The following is a 20,719-nucleotide window of genomic DNA, read 5'->3' as shown; positions in this document are numbered from 1 at the left end:
CCCCACAACCTGAAGGAGATTAGAACAATAAATGTAAACAGATAAGTGTTGTTCAGAACTCTGTTTCCTATGTGAGGGATTTTCCTATTTAATGAAGACTGCTTCTTTTATATTTAATTAATGTTTGGTTGAAGCTTTATCTAAAATCCCAAAAACCTACAAACAATTAACTTATCTGTTTAAAACATTGCTAAAACATTTACTTAGATAAAAGTTACATAAACCTTCGATTTATTATTTATTAGAACTTTAATTATACAAAAATTTTCTTTTTTAAAAATATTGCAAAGATATTTTAATAAAACTAATGTTTACTACAAATAAATCACAAAATTGTCTTTGCTTGAAAAAACCTCTTTTCAAGTTTCGTAAATTTTATGTTGTCTACAAACATTTTGCGCTGGCTGTAATGCTAGTTATGTTGCAGAAATCTACAGACATTTGAGAAATGAAAAATTTGGACAAAGTTTTTTATTTCTCAAATTAATAGCAATGGCAAAAAAAAAAGAAAAAAAAAGTGGTGCTCCACATTGCAGTAAATGGCATAAATAGTAATACTACATTATTGTGAATGAGAAGATGTAACTTAATCTTCCCATTTAGTTTATTTTAATTTTGGCTATATTGATTGGCTAATAACAAGCCATTTTTGTAACTATTTTTATTGCTTTTGCCTGGTAACATTTTGCTAAAATGTCTTTAATATTTATTCTGAGTTTTTTATTGCTAAACCAAGCCTTTGAAAATATAAAAGTAAATTTAGAGAGTAAATTTAGAAATTGAGTAAACAAAAGTTTTTTCTAAATTTACTTTTATGTAACACTCTGTAACACCAAAACATGAACAACATAAAACCAAATAGACAAACAAACCCGCAGCACAAAGAAACAAGTTAAGTATGGTTCTTCCAAGAACATTTGACTTTCAGGCATTTGAGCTCTGTACCTTGTTTACAAAGAAAGCACTCTACCATTACACAACTACCACATATAGTGCAAAAAATAGGAAACTATAAACTATTTTTAAGAAAAATAGTTGATAAAATAACTTATATTCAATATAAGCAACTGACAAAGATATAAAAAGTATAAAAATAAAGAAAATCTTTATAATGATTTAAATTGGTTAACATAATTTAACCTGAATAATAATTCAAATTTAAATAATTGAAAAAAAATAAAAAATTGACATAAACAAAGTTAATTTTTACGTGAGTGAGTTTATGCTAGAAAAATCTGAAGCCCATTTTTTAAGCTTTTCAGCAAGTTCTATCTGAGATTTTTCCATTCCATTCAATACAGTTAAAAAATGTTTCTCAAGTCTATTTATCAAAGGTATAGGAAAGGTGTTGTACACATTTTCTTTATCTGCAATCACTATAAGTCTAAATTTACAGTAAATTAGTTCACTAAGAATATAAAAAAAAAACTTTTAATATATCTTAAAAAACTACATTATATTAAAAAAAATGTAACAGGCTAGAAAAATTCCATAGAAAATATATAGAAACGCCACAGAGTATAGCAAAATAATTTTTATATAGAACAATATTTATACAATTTACAAAAAACATGAAGAAAAAAAACATCAGGAATCTCACCTAAAATCTTCATGCACTCTGCATTTAACTCTGTGAGTTCCAATGCCTAAATCTACATAGTTTTTTCCTCCAAGTGATACATAATACTAAACATAAAGTAACTATTTTTCATTCTGGATACTGCTTTATGTGACAGTATTACCAACATTAGCATTCAGGATAGCTATTTTGGGCAATCCATTATTACCAATGAAAAGACAATAAAAAATTAATTGGTAAAAAATTAAATAAATTTGACCAATTACAGTTTAAATAAAAATCTCAATAACTTAAATTATGAGAATTGTTAAAAAATACTTTTGATGCTATATCTTAAAAAAAAAGAAGTATTAAAAAAAAAGAAGTATTAGCTTAAATAGAAGTTATAGGGTAGGGCGGGGCTAGTTGGGCAATTTTTACTAAATGTAACAGATCTCTTGAACGGTACATCGGATTAATATAATTATTTCATTATTAGAAAGATAATTTGATCTGCTAAAAAATGGTTGAGACAAAAAAAATCTTTTTTTGATTTGTTTTAGAAAATATAGTCTAAAGTTTATTAGGCTGCTCAACCTACCTCAGTTCGGTAAGTTGAGCAATTGTGTGGAGTAAGTTGAGCAATAAAAAAATGAATGTATTTCTGTGACAACTATTAACTCTATTATAAAACCAAAACATAGCTTCCTTATAAATCAAATATATACTTTTAATTTTGACAAATTATTTAAGATATGAATATAAAAACTAATAATTTTGAGACTAAAATAAAAACGAGATAAAACTTTTCAATCTCAAAACTAAATACAAACTTTTTAAACACATTTTTAAACAAAACTTGTTAATATTATGATAAAATAATAATTAAACACTTAATGTTAGTCTTCATTTTTCATTTTTGCAGTTAATACAAATATAGTTTTGACCAGAATGTGAATCACATTTGAAATGAGACCATTGATCGCAACCTTGACACTGGATCCAATTTTCTTCTGGTAGACTTTCAGAATAAGTTTCTCAACATACAAGAAAAGCATAGTCGTGTTCTGCACTTGTCTTTAATTTTTTTGCCATCTTTTTTGTTTGATTGTTTTTTAACTTTTTTTTAATATACTAAGCAGCAGTCTCCTTATTACCATGATCTGAAAAAGATTGACAGGCAGAACTTTTTTAGGTTTCTTTAAAATTACTTTCTTCTCAGTTTTTTGTTTGTTTGTTTCTTTACTTTTTTTAATATACAATGTAACTGAGTCTCTTTATTACCATGCTCTTTATTATTATTTGAAAGAGATTAACAGGTAGATCATTTTTTTTGTTTCTCAACTTTTTTAAGTCTCTTAGTTTGCTGCTGTTAAACGAATGAGCTCCGTGTGATAGCTCAGATACAAGATTTACTGGTTCTATACAGTCTGTGACAAATGATGGTAAAAAATAATCAGCAAAAATGTTTGCATTGTACAGGTATACACCAGTTTTTTGAAAACCCTTTGTAATGTTAGTACACATTATAACTAACAGCAATGAATAAGATAAAATTTTTGGTATATCTCAAACTGTTATGGCTTTTCCAGGATTGTTTCTAAGCCATGCATCTTGTGCAACTGATAGGTTCTTTTTAAAAGGTCCAAACACTGATATATCTAGTGGCTGCAGTGTGGTGGTAAAGACTAAGTTTAGTGTTTCAAAATGTAAGAGAGAAGAGTGATTGTCCAAAATCAACAGATATTTATATTCATTTGAAGGTTTCACATGCCTAATAAAACGTTGCATAAAATTTTTGAATTCAATATCTGTAACCCAGCCACTTCCATTACCTACCCCAACATAGTCCACAGATGGTCCATTATTACCAGGTACCATACAGGTGGACCATTATTAACAGAGTAATCTTTGTAATTTTTGCAAGGGAACACAAACATTGGAGGCACTGTATTTCCGGAGGCAGATACAGTGGTTACCATTGTGACATTAGCGTCTCTTTCCCTAGATGTCATAGCACCAACATTTCTTTTGCCCTTTACAGCCACAATTTTATTAGGTTTTACAACTGTAGATACACCAGTTTCGTCAACGTTCCATATTTGTGAAGCACTGAATTTGTATATATAACTTATTCTAACTTTACCATAACTTCACTAACTTATCAAAATTCACATAACTTATCAAAAAACACTTTTACATTTGCAGTGTTAAATGATATTGCCCTACCAAGGCTGTGTGTGTGCGTGTGTGTGCGTGTGTGTGTGTGTGTGTGTGTGTGTGTGTGTGTGTGTGTGTGTGTGTTAATGTGTGAATACACACACACTAACTGTTATATATCAATATATAGTAATATTAAATAATATATATAAATTATTTATATATAGTATAAATAATCAAATTTATAAATGAAATATATTTTATATATGTTTTGATTATATGTACTTTAAATTGGTTATATGTTTTTTAAATATGGACACTATCATAATATTATTATCATAATAAACATAGTAAACAAGATTAATTTTAAAAATTTATTCAAGAACTTTTCAACTTAAAGATTTTATTGACCATGTAATATTGAAGTAAAAATATTTTAAAAATATTAAAAAATCAAATAATTTTAAACCATAATACCATATTAAAAAAAAAGGTTTAAAGATTTAAAAAAGGTTTAAGATATTACCTTATAATTGTTTTGAGTATTTTATAATGATTAAATTAAAAGTGTGAATGGACCTTAAAATGTTTACCAAACGAAATTCTATTTTCGCGTCTGATAGAGCCGTTTTATTAATCATTGTCAAATCTGCTCAACTTACTCCTACTAGACAAGGCGACACATCAGTTAGGTTATAAAAACAACTATAAGACTTTTTTTTTTTTTTTTTTTTTTAGATTATTCACCTCCCCAAGGCCCGAGGGGGGCCACTACAGTCGAGGAGGCTACTCATTTTTTTTTGTGTGTGTTTTTTTTTTTTAGTTGTTATTCGTGGTGCAACCCTCTCTCAACTCTTTAACTCCGAAACACGATCCTTTCCGAGCAATGCCGTTGCGCGGAGAAACTAAGTTGAGCGCGGTACTTCCAGGGACGTGGTGGGAGTCAAACTCCGAACCTCTCGCTTATGAAGCGAGCGCTTTTACCACTACACCACTACCGCATAACTTGTAAAAAAAAGGATAAGTATAATCAATAGCCAAATAAATGGGTAAAATATAAACTTTTATGTGATTCCAGATAAATGCTTTTTTAAGCATCTAAGAGAAAAATAGCAAAAATATTTTTTTTTACTTTTTTGGTCCAAAATCGAAAAAATGTCTGTGCATGTTACTGAATCGGGGTCCAACAACCATTTTAATGGGCATTTTATTACCATTCTAAATACCTATCTTTTATCCACAGATGTTTTGCCATGTGATGAGTACTTTTTGAGATATTTTAGTTGCGCAACTTGCCTCTATGCTCAACTAGCCCCGCTCTACCCTAACTTAAAAAGAAGTTTAAATAAGATAATGTAAAAACAAAAAAAGTAAATTTCATACAAATTTGGTGCAATATTTAAATATTTTCTGTGGTTTACTGATTAATTATTAATCAATTAAATGTCTAACTATTCATTTAACAATTTCACTAAATATAAAAATATATTCAAGTGTTAAAAAAACAAAAACAGAAACAAAAACAACACAAATATACCTGGTTTAATGTATCATAAAGACTTTCATATAAATTTTCCATGTTTAACAATACAACTCTAGTGCCAGTCTCCATACATATCTTGACTCTATTTATATCACGACAAACCTTTAAGAGTGAATAAAGCCAAGCACAAAAATAATTACATTAATATAATTAAAGATGCAATATAATATGTATATATACATATTATATAATATTACATAATATATATATAATCATATTATAAAATATATATATTACAAGTCTCCTTTTCCTAAAATGTCAAATTAATGTTAAACATATCTCAAAACATATAAAAATATGTAATGGTAATCTTTATTATTTTTTGGTGTCACCAATCATTTAGTAAACTGTTTTATATAATTAAATAAATTATATAAATGCTTTTCATTGATTTTTAATCATTTAGTAAATTTTTTTATAAAATTAAATAAATTATATAAATGCTTTTCATTGATTTTTTATGAACTTAAAGACTGTTTAAAGACATGACATCTTGTAAGGTTAACGTATCTGTGTATATATATAAAGAACTAGTCAAATTTATAGCACAAAAGGCCCTGGTCTGGCGCACCAACTGCACCCCCTCACATTGAGCCTGATTTTCACTTGGAGTTCAATAACAAATGTTTATATTTACAGGGTTTTTGGTTTTTATATGCGTGTTTATTCATTCTTATATGGGTATTTATTCATTCTTATATGCGTATTTATTCATTCTTATATGCGCATTTATTCGTTCTTATATGCGCATTTATTCATTTTTATATGCGCATTTATTCATTCTTATATGCGTGTTTATTCATTCTTATATGCGCATTTATTCATTCTTATATGCGCATTTATTCATTCTTATATACGCATTTGTTCATTCTTATATGCATGTTTATTCATTCTTACATGCGCGTTTATTCATTTTTATATGCGTGTTTATTTATTCTTATATGCGCGTTTACACCCAAGTCAACTACTCATAAAATCTCTAATATAACTTTATATTGTTGTGAAAGCTTAATATTAACATTAATGTATTTGTAATAATGCGGTCTTTGTAAAGGTATTGGAAAATTACGCCAACCTAATAACATGTATTTAAAGTTAATAATATAATATTTTGTGGTTCTACATTTTAGATAAAAAGGATATTTGTAAATAATATACTCGCAGTGAAATGATTATAAAAAAACTATAAACAAATGAGTGAATTCATTAGTGTCACTGGGAAACGTTTAATAATTCCCCGTTTAATAATATAAACAATAAATAGACTTTTATGCTTTTATATCGATATATAAAATGTAAATTAGGTTGTCACCACTGCTGTTTATTTAAAAAATGGTCGCTGAGTCAGCGCTGGATTTATGTAACTACGCATATGGTTGTAAAATGGAATTAAATTAAACTCTGTAGTATCCATAACATTTTTAAGTTTTCAGATTACCCCATCCGTATTACGAGGCCTTTCTCCCTGTTTGTAAGTATACTTTAATAAAGAAAAAAATTCTTCTATTGGATTAAGCTGTGGCGTGTATGCTGGCAGATACTTAATAGCCATGAAAGGCTAGTGTTTGCCTAACAGAAAGACTCCAGTGGAATCTACAATTGTCTATAACAAGCACCAGCGCTTCCACATCTGCATTCCTAATAGCTGGTGCCAACATTGTATTAATAAAAGTACAAAAGGAATTTGCATTCCAGCCTCCAGTTTTTGTTTCATAAGCCAGCGCTCGCATTGTTGAAACAGCACAAATTAAACTAACATTCTTGCCACAATTTGCAGACGACTGTAAAATTGCTGAGGCACTTCTAAGCGAATAACCATATGTGCTGTTAGTGTGCACATTAAATCCAGTTTCATCCAAATAAATAAGTTTTTCATTTGAAATTCCATTAAATTAGATTGCAAATGCATAACATGCAACTATAACTTGTGTTGAGTTTCGTTCTTCTGGCACATGCACAACACGCTTTCTTGATAAATCCGAGCGTTTAAGTTTTCTTGAAATAATAGGCTGAAACATGTTGAAGCCTGCTGCAGAAAGATTTTCTTTCATTACTTCTTGCGTACAAAGATTGTTTTCTTGAACGCATAATTCGATAAAAATTTTTTTTGGAGCATTTATAGGTCTTTTACCTTGTTTTTTTATCAGAAAACGACTTGAATGCAGTCATGTCGTCGAATTCTCCTCTGTTTAACTTAACAACAAGATTTTGAAATGTGCGCTTAGATAAATTAAGAGAAGTGAAAATGCTTGTTGTAGATTCATTCCTTTCAACTAAATGCTTAAGCATTTCAATGTGCTCTTTTGTAACATTTTTTCTTGTTTTATGATTGGCACTGCTATTTTCTCTTCCATCGATAGGGAAAAGATTTGATATTAATAACAACTATAAATAATTAAATTTAAATCAAGATAAATGAATAATTAGATAAATAATAACTTAGTCAATCAAGAAATTTAATAATAAAATTAAACAAAGACCTATTGCTAAATTAAATAAACCATCATCGAATGTAAAAAGTCTTCGTCTTAAGTATTTTTAACCTCGTTTACAAAGAAACAAGAAAAATTGCTCAAGTATGCTTTTTAAAACGTATATAAGAATGAATAAATACGCATATAAGAATGAATAAGTGTGAATGTAAGAATGAATAACCCTGTATTTACAAATATCATTCATTTTTATCTAAAATTCAGAACCACAAAATATTATATTATTAACTTTAAATACATGTAATTACGTTGGCATAATTTTCCAATACCTTCACGAAGACCGCATTGTTACAAATACATTATTGTTAATATTAAGATTTCACAACAATATAAAGTTATATATCATAAATCTTTAACAATTACAAGTGTAAATGTATAATAATAAAAATTATAAGTAATAATAAAAATAATAAAATAAGTTTAATGTAATATGGTGAATACTCAAATTATAACTATCTCCACCAAAACTATGCAACTTATAAATTATCTACAAATATTTAGCTGTTAAATAATTTTAATTATACAAAATAATTGTGCAAGTGATGTGTGATCACTTTTTTAATATTTATTTTTTATTGAAATCACTTTCCCAAGATTCCAGAGAGAGAAGTCAAGGACTCTTTTTTTTTTTTAATTTTATTTGAAACTCTCATTTAGAAATTTGAAACAAAGAGCCTTGTAAACAAAGCCACTGGCAGAGAAACAGGAAAAAGCACGGAACTTTCTGAGGCATACAATTGATTTGAACTATGAACCTCTTGATTGTGAGGTAAAAGTTTTATCACTCATACCACAAAATACATATACAAAATACACTAGTATACAGCATTAACCTCAATGCTCAGGATAATACATCATAGTTATACATGGTTAACATAATTATAAAACTGTGATGATCATTACATACATTTTTTTGACAAGAAATTAAATATAAAAGTTTATTATTAAATTAAATATAAAAAAAAAAAATAAAACTAAATACCTGAGTAAACTGTTGGTCCTTAGGAAAGCTGCTTCCGAAAATGACAGTACTTTTTTGATTGGGTTTTAAGTAATGCTGCTCAATTATTGGTAAAGCAGCATAATCATCTGTCATTAACAAAAGATAGCGAGAACTTAAACAGTGTGCTTTATCAGTCTTTTCAGAATTTAAACGATATTCATAACATGGACATTTATCAGCAAAACTATCAGCGATTAAATGCAATGCAGAAATATCTGCCTCCGTATCTTTTGACTAAATGATATTTAATATGAATTATCTGTATGACTTATCTTTAGCACAAAAAGTGAAAATTTTTAAATAAAAATAAAAGTGCATTTAAGTACCACAGAAAAATCATATGGAAGACACGATTTAAAGATACTCCATGTGTCAAGTTCTTGAAGTCCACTAAAATTTCTTTTAACTGCATGTTCAATATCTGCATATGTGGGAGTATTTTGCTGTTTTCGAGCAAAGCAGAATACTAACTTTAACAAACTGAAAAGATAAAAAATAATAAGTAGCGAGAGTTTACTAAAAGCATCAAAAGTCAATAATATTTGAGTGTATATATATATATATATATATATATATATATATATATATATATATATATATATATATTTAAATCCTTATGTCAGTTTACTGGGCAAGATAAAGTCTGAGCAAAGTACATATTTTTTGTAAACAAAATGTTAAATATGTTATTCTTTTATTATTTTGTGATTCTTTAAAAACTTCTCACATGATGAAATTTCAGCACGGACATGGATTTGTAGTTTCAACTTCAAGTTTAAAACTGTTTCTATTTCAAATTAAAAAATAAAGAAATTTAATTGAGCATGTGTGAAAAAAAAAAAAGTTTACTTGATCCCTTTGTAATATTTTGTGAAGAAAAAAAGAAAAAAAAAAAAAAGAAAAAAAAGAAAAAGAAATCGAACAGTTTTTTCAAACATTAACAAAAATTCCCTATAAGTGTTGTGTATTATGTTAGGAGTTAAATAATTAAAATATATGCATGCAAAGCAAAAGAACTTAACATGCTTAGCCAGGTTTTCAGTATTTGCTAAAAATTCAAAAACTTACATTATGAGAATAGTTAAAAAAAATAAAATAAAAAATATTCCGGCATTAACTTAATTCAATTCAATTTGTTTAAATCTGTTCAATTGATTGATAAACTGTCATACTTTATAGTTTATACTATTACTAGTATAAATGTCTCAAAAAAATTAAACAAAACAACTATTGATTTGACAATGTTTATTGAAAAAAAGTCAACAAAAAACCTGAATATACAACCAAATAAAATTCACTCTAGAGTAAAGGAACAAATCGAAACAAAGACCAAAAAAAAACACGCTTAAAGTGAAATGCATACAAATAGCTCTGAACAAAAAAAAAAGTGCAGTGTAACTTTAAAAAACTATCTGAACTTGTTCAGATAGTTTTTCAAAGTTACTTATTTGTGTCTTACTCGTGTATCTAAATTTTAATTACATAAGTCATCTTACTTTGTCTATCTTTCACTAGTAATATAGTACGATCATCAAAATTTTAATATATAAAAAAAAAAAAAAACGAATGCACTTTTATAATTATATATATAAAAGTAAGATCAATTGTTTTTATAAAACGAAGATATATTGCAAAACACCTTTTTTAAATTGTTGTTTTATTAAAACAATTTTTTTTCTTAGTATAATATTTTTATAATATTATTTATTTAATTAATAACTTAATTATTAAATAAATATAAAAGTAATAATAAAAATTAATGCTAAAAAAAAATAAATCTTTTCACTTTCCCTGAAATGAAGAAGGAACAAAATAAAAGTTCAGTAGAAATAACAAAAATTATCGACACAATACAGTAAAGTTATCATACAATACAGTTTACAAAAAAATTCCTCTGACAACTAGTTAAGGTATTAAAGAATAAAGAAAGAAGTGAAACAAAAAAGACAATTAAATATTTTTGTACTCACCAAAATCTATTAAAGAGTGGATTTGCAATTAAGTACCTATGAAAACTTTTATCTAAATTTGTTTTTAAAATACCCTTATGAAATTATGTCAAACTATCTAAAAAAATTTTATCTTCTATACAATTTTTGAACACATCAAACATTTTACTTGAAATTTTCGAAAATGGATAAAAACCCTTTGGTTTCATAGATTTTATTTGAAAAATACTTTGAAAATTTATCTAAAAAGTTATTGGATTTTGTTCTTTTTAAAAGGGTCACCTAGTCTGATCATTGATTAGATACTGGGTCTCATATATATAAATTTTTTTCTTAAAGTATACCAAGCTGTCTTAAAACAACCAGAACTTTATAGAGATTATTAATGCAATGTTTAATTGTTGGTATTTTATTTTGTGTGAATGAGTGGGAATTGATGAAAGTAGTATAAAAACCATAATAGTATCTGGCAAAAATAAGTTTATAATATTTGTAATAAAGAAATGACTATTTAAGTTATAAAAACTGGGTAAAAGAGTACAGAAGAACAGCTGATATAAATAATAAGCTGCTTTAACTTTACACTGACAGCTACAATTCTGAAGCTGATTAGGGTCAATATAATAGAAAGAAAATGGAGGGGCAATCAAGGAATTACTTCTTAACTCCTCTTTTAACAATTAAATGTGAAATTTTTTCTCATAATTACAATATTTGTAATAAAGAAAAAGAGTAAATATTTAAATGATAAAAACTATAAACAAGTGATTCATTTGAAGAGTTGGAGCAAACTTTGAGGTTGTAGAAATAAAAATCACAGATTCAATTTTCAAGCAGACAGGAAAACAAGATAATTTAGAAAGTATTACAGCTGTGGAGAAAACTTTTGTAAGACTGTAACAAAAGTATTGTCAAGACCAAGAGTTAAAGAGAAGCTTAAGTACAAATCAACTTTAACAAAGAAATCTGTAGTGACTTGGATATCTAAGAGTGAAAACTGACTGGTTTCTTTGGGATGAAAGGAAGTTTGTTCTCATTAGAGACAAATTAGAGGAAAGGTTCTTTGAAAAAAAAATTTATTATTTAAAATCCAATTTTTATAAAATTGGATTTTAAGGATTTATTATTAGAACTTTTCTTATGATTTTTATTAGGATTATTCACAAAGTGTGGTTTATAGTTATATAGTCATTTAATTTGATCATTCACAATTATAGGATTAAATTTTCACTTAAAAAATTAATAGAAAAAAAAAATTTTCAAAATCAGAAAAGAAACTTGAAGTTACCTGTAAAAATCTCTTAACCCAAAAAATTCTTCTTTTCTGTACTTTTTTATAATATCACACTTATTTTGCTTTTCATAAACTTCTAAGTATCCCTTTGTTAGAGGTTCAAATAAAGATGCAATCATTCCAAAAACATATTCATCATTTAAACAGATATTCCTAAAGTATTATTCATGAATAATAAGATATTTCAAAATAATTTAATCATTTTATTGCTTCATAATTACCTTTATTATTATTGTAGTAACAATAACAGCAAACAATTTCTACTATTACTATTATTATTATAATGGTTAACATTATTATTATTATAAATACTATTATTAACATCATGATTAATATATTTTTATTATCAAATTAATAAATCCATTTCAAGCTAACTAATTTCAGGAAAAATGTTATAACTTTTCGTAACAACCTTCTAAAGCTTTTCACTTTATTGGAATAAAATGAAAAGGCTAAGATACCTTGCAGTTTCAACTAGTTCCTCTAAATCAGGCTGTCCTCTATATAGCATAATTCCTCTATTCATTTTTGCAGGATCAAGAGACCAGTTTGAAATGCCAATAAATGCCACTCGTTTGCTTTTAAGAGATGAATTATCAAGTGTAAGTTCTTCAGAACCATCAGTACCATCTTCTAATAATGGATGCAATGCTTTAAGAGGCATTCGTGGGGAATCTTCTGCAAGACCAACCTCATCTAATACAACAACAGAAGTAAAAGTTTCAAGATCTTTTCCTTCCTGAAATCGACTACACTGTTTGAATGTATTTATTATTCCGTCAGCTGTTGAAAGAGGACTGCATTGGTATGAAGACATAAAAATCTATTAAAAGATTGGTAAGAAAAAATAATAAATTTTTGAAGTATTTATAAGCTACCAAAAATATTAAATAGTTAATAAATAAAAAATATACAATAAAGTATATTAGATAAAAAATTTAACTTTCAAACTATTCTTTTCTATTATTTTAATCTAATTTATTCTTATATTAAAATTTTATCTAAAAAAACAAACTTCTCAAAAAATTAAAATAGAAAAACCTGCTTAAAATGTTTAAACAGACGAGATTTTGACATGTTTCCCTGCATGCAATCCTGAATGATAGACTTTGCTAAAGACTTAGAACTACCCGGTTTTCCAACAACAAACAGCGGGATTCGCAATTCAATGCAAATAACCATCATAAACACATTTTCACATAAAGCTTCATTTTGTGCAATATTATCTTCAAGCTTTATTTCTTTCAAAATATTTTTTTGGAGACTAATTTATATAAAACAAATGTAAAACAGGAGTTATAAAAATATATATACATAAAGTTATTGTTAAAAAAGATAATAAAATTAAAGAGACTTCAATTTTGCATCAATAACAATTTACTTTAAAAGAAATATATTTAAAAATTCATTAAAGACTGTTTGAAAAACACCTTTACCTAACAACTTTGTCTTTAATTTCTTGGGCACCATTTATCAATTTAAAATGGCCAGTAAAGAACTTAGAAATATATTTACGATAAGAATCACGGTCTTCTAATTTTGCAATATAACATACGCTTAATGAGTAAATAATTGCCCATTGCATTTTGTTATAAATACTGAACTGAAAATAAAACAAATTAATAAAACAATTTGTTGAAATGATCATACTTGAAGCAGTTTACATTCTAATAAATTTTTTTTTAATTTATTTTTTCATAGAATTCAAATTCATAATATTTTATAATGGCATAATATAGTATATTACATCTCATTATCTTATACAACAGCATAGAAAATTTTTTTTTAATTGAACAATTTTTAAAACTAATTTTCCTTAAATCAATTACTTAAATTATTTTTAAAAATAAAATATCATTCTTATTGCTTATAATATTATTACTTATAATTATATAAAATTAATATAATTTTTTATCACCCATTGTTATAACTTTATCATACACAAGTTCATAAACATTTTTTAATCATAAACTTTGCCAAATTTAAAAGCTAGATATCGCAGAAAATATTTCAATGTTTTATGAATACTTTTTATCAAATATATCATGTTAATAATACTTAACTCTTTATTAATTATATCATTTTTTTAAGACTTCATTGTAGTGTTAATTCTAGTTGATTTAAGTTGATTTGATATTAAATGTGCAACTATAAAACAGTAATTCTAGTTAATTTAAGTTGAATTGATGTTAAATGTGGAACTATAAACAAAAATCATTGTTGGTTTTTTTAACATGGTTTTTTTTCAAACAACATTTATTTGAAAAATATATTTAAAAAAAGTTAGTCAACTTTATAAATGATTTATATGGTCTTTTTTGTGTCAAATTTTTGCACAACCTTGACAACTATTTTTTTCAAGCGATGTATTATCCTGGTTTCCAATTTGTAATCATTACCAGGAATCAAGCTACCATTATAAACTTCTTGCTTAAAAACTGTAAAAAAAAAAAAAACCTCAATAAAACAAGCTTCACTTGCTTAATTTATATCTTTTAATAGCAGTGAATGTGTTTTTAACTGATCTGCGACTAATTTATCACAGTGTAACGAGGCTAAATCAGACTAAAATATGCATTTACCATTGCTGTATGTTTCTAAATAAATGAGGCCAGCCGCTTGATTATACATATGTTGAGGTAGACTTTTATGGTTGATACTTATTCCACTTGATCTAACATGGATCTATGCCCTTTAGTAAAACAAAAGCTTTTGGCTCATAGAAATTTGCTTCTTCCTAATGTGGCAACATAAAATGTGCAAGTCAAATCACTTGAGTAATACAAGTCATTACTAGTTAGGAGCTAATTTGAAGTGACTCTCATTATAAACAATAAATTTTTATAACTTTGAATTTAATGTTATGTCACAAGTTGCTGTATGGGAGTTCTGTTTAATCTTTATTTATTTGTAGCCTAAAATACTTCTTTATATTCCACAATATTCTCAATTAAATTCTTCAATATTCTGTTTTAAAAAGCTTGCCAATAACTTAAGAGTTGTTTTAAAAAGCTGACCAATAACTTTAGAGATGTTTTAAAAAGCTAACCAATAACTTCAAGCAAATGATATTATAACAAACAAAATATAATTCTATAATATAAAACTAAAGACTGTGGCAACCAGGGGTTAAAATAAGTGTTGGACATCACTTATTTTAAGCCTTGGTTACCACAGTCCGGCTTTAAATAGGTTTTTGAAACCTATTTAAAGGGGGCAAGTCACAATTATTCATTTTTACTGAAAAAATGAAAAATGATAGGTTGCCCTCCTCTTACAGATCTTAATAATGGTTTGAGGGGCAGTGATGTCCGACACCTATTTCGACCCTTGGTGGTAACTAATCAGGGTAAATTATTTGTTAAACATGTTTTTAAAATAATCCATTAACTGATAATTAAAATTTATTTAAAGAAAAACATTTTATGACCATACCTCATTGTCAGTAATGTTTATAAATAGGTCCATTTTCCTGTAAAACCAACTTGTTACTAATAATGCCCTTTCTACATCTCTCAAACTGACAAAACTGCATTCATCCTAAGCAAAAAACACATAGAACTGTTAAATAAAAAAAATTAAAAAAGAAAAATCAAATTTTTAATCTTTCAATTTATTTAAAAAAAAAAGAAAATTAGGTTTAAAAAAAAGTAATGAAAAAAAAAGTTTATTCCAATTTTTTTGGCTAGTATACTCTAAATACCCTTATATTAAATCCATAAATAACTTGTATTGATTTTTAGACACCTAAAAAGCCATTGTAGCTTTTATATATTTGTAGCTTATATATAATAACAAAAACTATATATGATATATGAGGATATAAATCAAATATTAAATGAGGCGCAGTAAAGAAATTGTTGCTATGATATATATCCATAGGTATCAACAAAAAATTAATTTGATTTCTAAGATTGTTGATTTTGCAAGTTTTTTAAAGGATATAAAAATATGCATGTGTTATTAATGCATTGTAATGTATGTATATATGCATGTATGTATAAAGATATATATGTATGTTAGTGATCGGCTGAAACAGAAAAAAACCGAAATCGAAATAAACCAAAATTTCGGGTACTCAAATTTGGTACCGAAACAAAAATTTTGGCAAATATTTTACTGAGACTGATACCATAATTTCGGTTAGTCAAAATTTATTTTATTAGAAAAATTTATTTAAAAATGCTATTTTTTATTTGTTATTTTTTAATACTCATATTATGCTAGAATTAATTACACATGTACCCCAAATTGAGATTTAATACATAAGATGATATAAGTTATATATACTAGTTATATAGCAATATAAGTTAATAGCGAAACTTAACAACTAGCCAATTTTCTCTGCAAAACAAGATTTTTTCAAGCTATTTCGTAAAAATTCTCAATATTTTTGTGAAAATTCTTAAAATATTTTGTGAAAAATCTAAAAAACAACTGTTTTTCTAAATTAGATAATTATCAGTTTTTGGCATGTTTTTCAATCGAAATTTTGGTTTTTACCAAATTTATAAAAAGTACTGAAACCGAAATTTCGGTATCTGTTAAAATTGAAATTTTGGCCAAAACCGATACTGAAACAGAATTTCAGTCGACCACTAATGTATGTATGTATGTATGTATGTATGTATGTATGTATGTATGTATGTATGTATGTATGTCTCTCTCCTCCATGGTATGTATGTATGTATGTCTGTATGGTATAGGTATGTATGGTATAGGTATAGTATGTATGTATGGTATAGTATGTATAGTATGTATGGTATGTATGTATGGTATAGTATGTATAGTATGTATGTATGTATGTATAGTATATATGTATGTATAGTATATAGTATATATGTATGTATAGTATGTATAGTATATAGTATATATAGTATATATATATATAGTATATATAGTATATATAGTATATATAGTATATATAGTATATATAGTATATATAGTATATATAGAATATATAGTATATATATATAGTATATATAGTATATATAGTATATAGTATATAGTATATATAGTATATATAGTATATATAGTATGTATAGTATATAGTATATATGTATGTATGTATGTATAGTATGTATAGTATGTATAGTATGTATGTATGGTATAGTATGTATAGTATGTATGGTATAGGTATGTATGGTATAGGTATGTATGGTATAGGTATGTCTGTATGGTATAGGTATGTATGGTATGTATGTATGTATGTCTCTCTCCTCCATGGTTTTCCTCACACTGTGCTGCTGCGATTGCCAATCGAAACCGTTACTTCCATATTTATCAGCAAAACAATTCTCCAGAAAACAGACGTCTTTTCATTACTGCTAGAAACAACTGTAAAAAGGTTTTGTCTAACGCCAAAACCCGCTATTCTCAGGTCATGAAATCTCGTATCTCATCTCAAAAATTAGGCTCTCGTGACTTCTGGAGAATCTTTAATAATATCAATAATAAGGGCAAATCTATAATTCCACCTCTCTTGTATGGTTCAGACTTTGTCACCTCACCTAAAGACAAAGCCGAACTGTTTGCTAAAAACTTTTCATCAATATCATCTCTTGATTCCACTAATTGCGTTCTACCTGATATTGCCAACAAACAGGTTGATTCATTGCTTGACATTCATATCACTTCAGCATCTGTATCTAAAGCGATTTCCTGTCTAGACTCTTCTACAGCTTGTGGCCCAGACAACATACCTGTTATTGTCTTGCAGAAGTGTTCTCCAGAGCTGTCGTCTATACTCTCAAAACTATTCAACAAGTGCTTATCAGAGTCTTGTTTTCCAGCCTGCTGGAAAGCCGCATCTGTTATCCCTATCTTCAAAAATTCTGGGGAGCGATCTGATTCGTCTAACTACCGTCCCATAAGTCTTCTTCCTATCATAAGCAAGGTTTTTGAATCTTTAATTAACAAACACTTAATTTCTCATCTTGAATCTAATAACTTACTTTCTGACCATCAATATGGATTTCGATCTTCTCGTTCTACAGCTGATTTGCTAACAGTAATAACTGACAGGTTTTATCGTGCATTAGATGAAGGTGGAGAGGTTAAGGCCATCGCTCTTGACATTTCAAAAGCTTTTGATAAAGTTTGGCATGCTGGTCTTCTCCATAAGCTTTCTTCTTATGGTGTATCCGGCAACATCTTTAAGATCATTGAATCCTTCCTTTCCAATCGTAGCATAAAAGTTGTCCTCGATGGACAGCACTCTTCTTCTTATTCTGTAACTTCAGGGGTTCCTCAAGGTTCTATCCTTGGCCCTATACTCTTTTTAATTTACATTAACGATCTTCCAGATATTCTCACATCTAAGGTGGCATTGTTTGCTGATGATACTACCATTTATTCTTGTCGTGATAAGAAACCAACACCCTCTGATTGCCTGGAGGGGGCATTTGAGCTTGAAAAGGATCTCACTTCTGCTACAGCATGGGGCTCGCGGTGGCTGGTGAACTTTAATTCAGATAAAACTCAATTTTTTTCAGCCAATCGTTATCGCAATAATTTAGATCTTCCTATATTTATGAACGGTGATGTACTCGATGAGTCACCTACTCTTCGTCTTCTAGGATTAACTCTTACTTCCAATCTTTCTTGGAAACCATATATCAAATCGGTTGCAAAATTAGCATCTGCTAAGGTTGCATCTCTTTATCGAGCTCGCCACTTTCTTACTCTGGATTCTATTCTCTACCTCTATAAATCTCAAATTCGGCCTTGTATGGAATACTGTTGCCATATCTGGGGGGATCTTCTAATGATGCCCTTTCTCTTTTAGACAAGGTGCAAAAACGCATTGTAAACATAGTTGGACCTGCTCTTGCAGCCAACCTTCAACCATTATCACATCGTCATAATGTTGCTTCTCTTTCTCTTTTTTACAAATACTATAATGGGCACTGCTCGAAAGAGCTAGCGTCTCTTGTGCCATCTACTAAAATTCATTCTCGTGTTACTCGTCATTCAATTAAGTGTCATCCTTTTTCTGTGACTGTTCCTAAGTGCTCCAAAAACGCTTATTCGTCTAGTTTTTTTCCTCGAACATCAGCTCTTTGGAATTCGCTTCCTTCATCTTGCTTTCCTGATTCATATAATTTGCAATCTTTTAAATCGTCCGTCAATCGTTATCTTGCTCTACAATCTTCATCTTTTCTCTTACAGTAACTTCCAACTTTAATTAGTGGCTGCTTGCAGCCTTGTTGGAAGCGAAGATGTTTAAAAAAAAAAAAAAAAAAAAAAAATGTATGTATGTATGTATGTATGTATGTATGTGTGTATATATATATATATATGTATGTATTAGGGCGTCCCAGGCTATAAGTGTAAAATTTAGTTTCTTCGAATTTCAAAATGCATACCCTCTATGTTTTTTTTATTTGACTTCCAAAACTTAAACATTAAATATTATCGAGATCAGATAATGATAACCCATGCCAACTTGACATCAAAGTTTAAGTCGAAAAGTTGACATAGAGCTATAGGGAGATGGTAGGGCTCATAATTTATATACAGTAAATAAAACAAATGTATAATATTTATTATGTATTTATAGTAAAAAAACTCATTAACCATTAAATTTCTTTTTCAAAGTTAGCTTTCTATTATCAGGATAAACATTTCTGTGATCTTGTTACACAACATAATAAAAATTACTTTTGCTTCTCTTTAACAGTGATTAAACCATGAAAGTCTTGCATTAATTTAACCGCTCTTTCTGACATTATCATAAACTGCTCTCAGTGTCAATAGCTTCCTTTTAGCTTGTAAAAATAAGCCAACATTTGACCACAAAGAAGGGGTCTACTTAAGAAAAGCTTCATCATTTTAGAGTTGATTAAATAGGAAATTACTTTTGACAGAGACAAAGTCACTGATGTTTTGCTTTGAAATTAAAACAGAAGAAACAAAGAAGTTATCAATCATATGGTAAACTATAGAAGAAAATCATAGCATAATTTACATATAAAACATAACAAAAAATGGGCCACAAAGATCTTCTTTGGATGCAATCTAAGATTAATTGTGGGCTTTTACTAGTAAAATGAATTGGAGCCAAAATTTGATGTAGGATGTCACCATAAACAGACATCCAACAGAGCTGCCTTATCCTTGTTTGAAACTCTATATTGGAAGTTTAGTAATGGTATTTTAAACAAATAAATGGCTCTTGCCATCCACTGAGCTTTGTGCATAGCACCTGGAGGCCGAATCTTAAATTTCTTCTCTGTATCAACACCAAGAAATATTATTGAAAACTCAACTAATTCACGATAGTCATCTCTAGTTATTTCTTTAGTCAATTCAAATCTGTAGAACTCTAGCAATTTATAAATTGCTGAAGCATTTAAGCAAGATTTGCAGGACTAGGGATGGCTCTTTTACTTACCTTTTTTTTTACTTACACGAGTTAATTTTTATCAAAAAGTAAATTACATAAGTAATTTTAAATGTTTTAAGTAAATTTACATTCCCGTATAAGTAAATAACTTTTTTTGAAACGACTTTTACTTCATAATGTAAGTTTTTTTACTCTCAAAAGTAAGTTATGTAAAAGAAGATAACATCAAAAAGTAATTTACTTTTACATGTAAAAGTAAGTCACATGAAAAAGCTGTTTACTTTTACATTTAAAAGTTAATTGCTTTTAAAAATTACATTACATAATATAAAAGTTTCTTAAACTGTAATTTACACTTACCTATAAAAGTTTT

At 27.6% G+C, this 20,719-nt stretch overlaps 1 protein-coding gene across 3 annotated transcripts in view; it reads right to left on the bottom strand.

Moving 5' to 3' along the window:
• LOC136092367 (E3 ubiquitin-protein ligase rnf213-alpha-like) overlaps positions 1-20,719 on the bottom strand; it is a 237,700-nt gene that overhangs the window by 56,162 nt on the left and 160,819 nt on the right. For all 3 annotated transcript variants that reach the window (XM_065820440.1, XM_065820441.1, XM_065820442.1), the window contains 10 exons: positions 15,435-15,539; positions 13,436-13,602; positions 13,041-13,263; positions 12,461-12,822; positions 11,994-12,152; positions 9,083-9,236; positions 8,736-8,990; positions 5,256-5,363; positions 1,601-1,686; positions 1,211-1,384 (listed from right to left, as the gene is read on the bottom strand). In XM_065820440.1, the coding sequence (XP_065676512.1) occupies positions 1,211-1,384; positions 1,601-1,686; positions 5,256-5,363; positions 8,736-8,990; positions 9,083-9,236; positions 11,994-12,152; positions 12,461-12,822; positions 13,041-13,263; positions 13,436-13,602; positions 15,435-15,539 (1,793 nt within the window). The remainder of the gene's footprint in view (positions 1-1,210; positions 1,385-1,600; positions 1,687-5,255; positions 5,364-8,735; positions 8,991-9,082; positions 9,237-11,993; positions 12,153-12,460; positions 12,823-13,040; positions 13,264-13,435; positions 13,603-15,434; positions 15,540-20,719) is intronic.

The sequence above is a fragment of the Hydra vulgaris genome, chromosome 15 (genome assembly GCF_038396675.1).
Source record: "Hydra vulgaris chromosome 15, alternate assembly HydraT2T_AEP".
In the NCBI taxonomy this organism is placed as follows: domain Eukaryota; kingdom Metazoa; phylum Cnidaria; class Hydrozoa; order Anthoathecata; family Hydridae; genus Hydra; species Hydra vulgaris.
The sequence above is the reverse complement of the archived record's forward strand: the minus strand, read 5'-3'. Positions and strand labels throughout refer to the sequence as shown.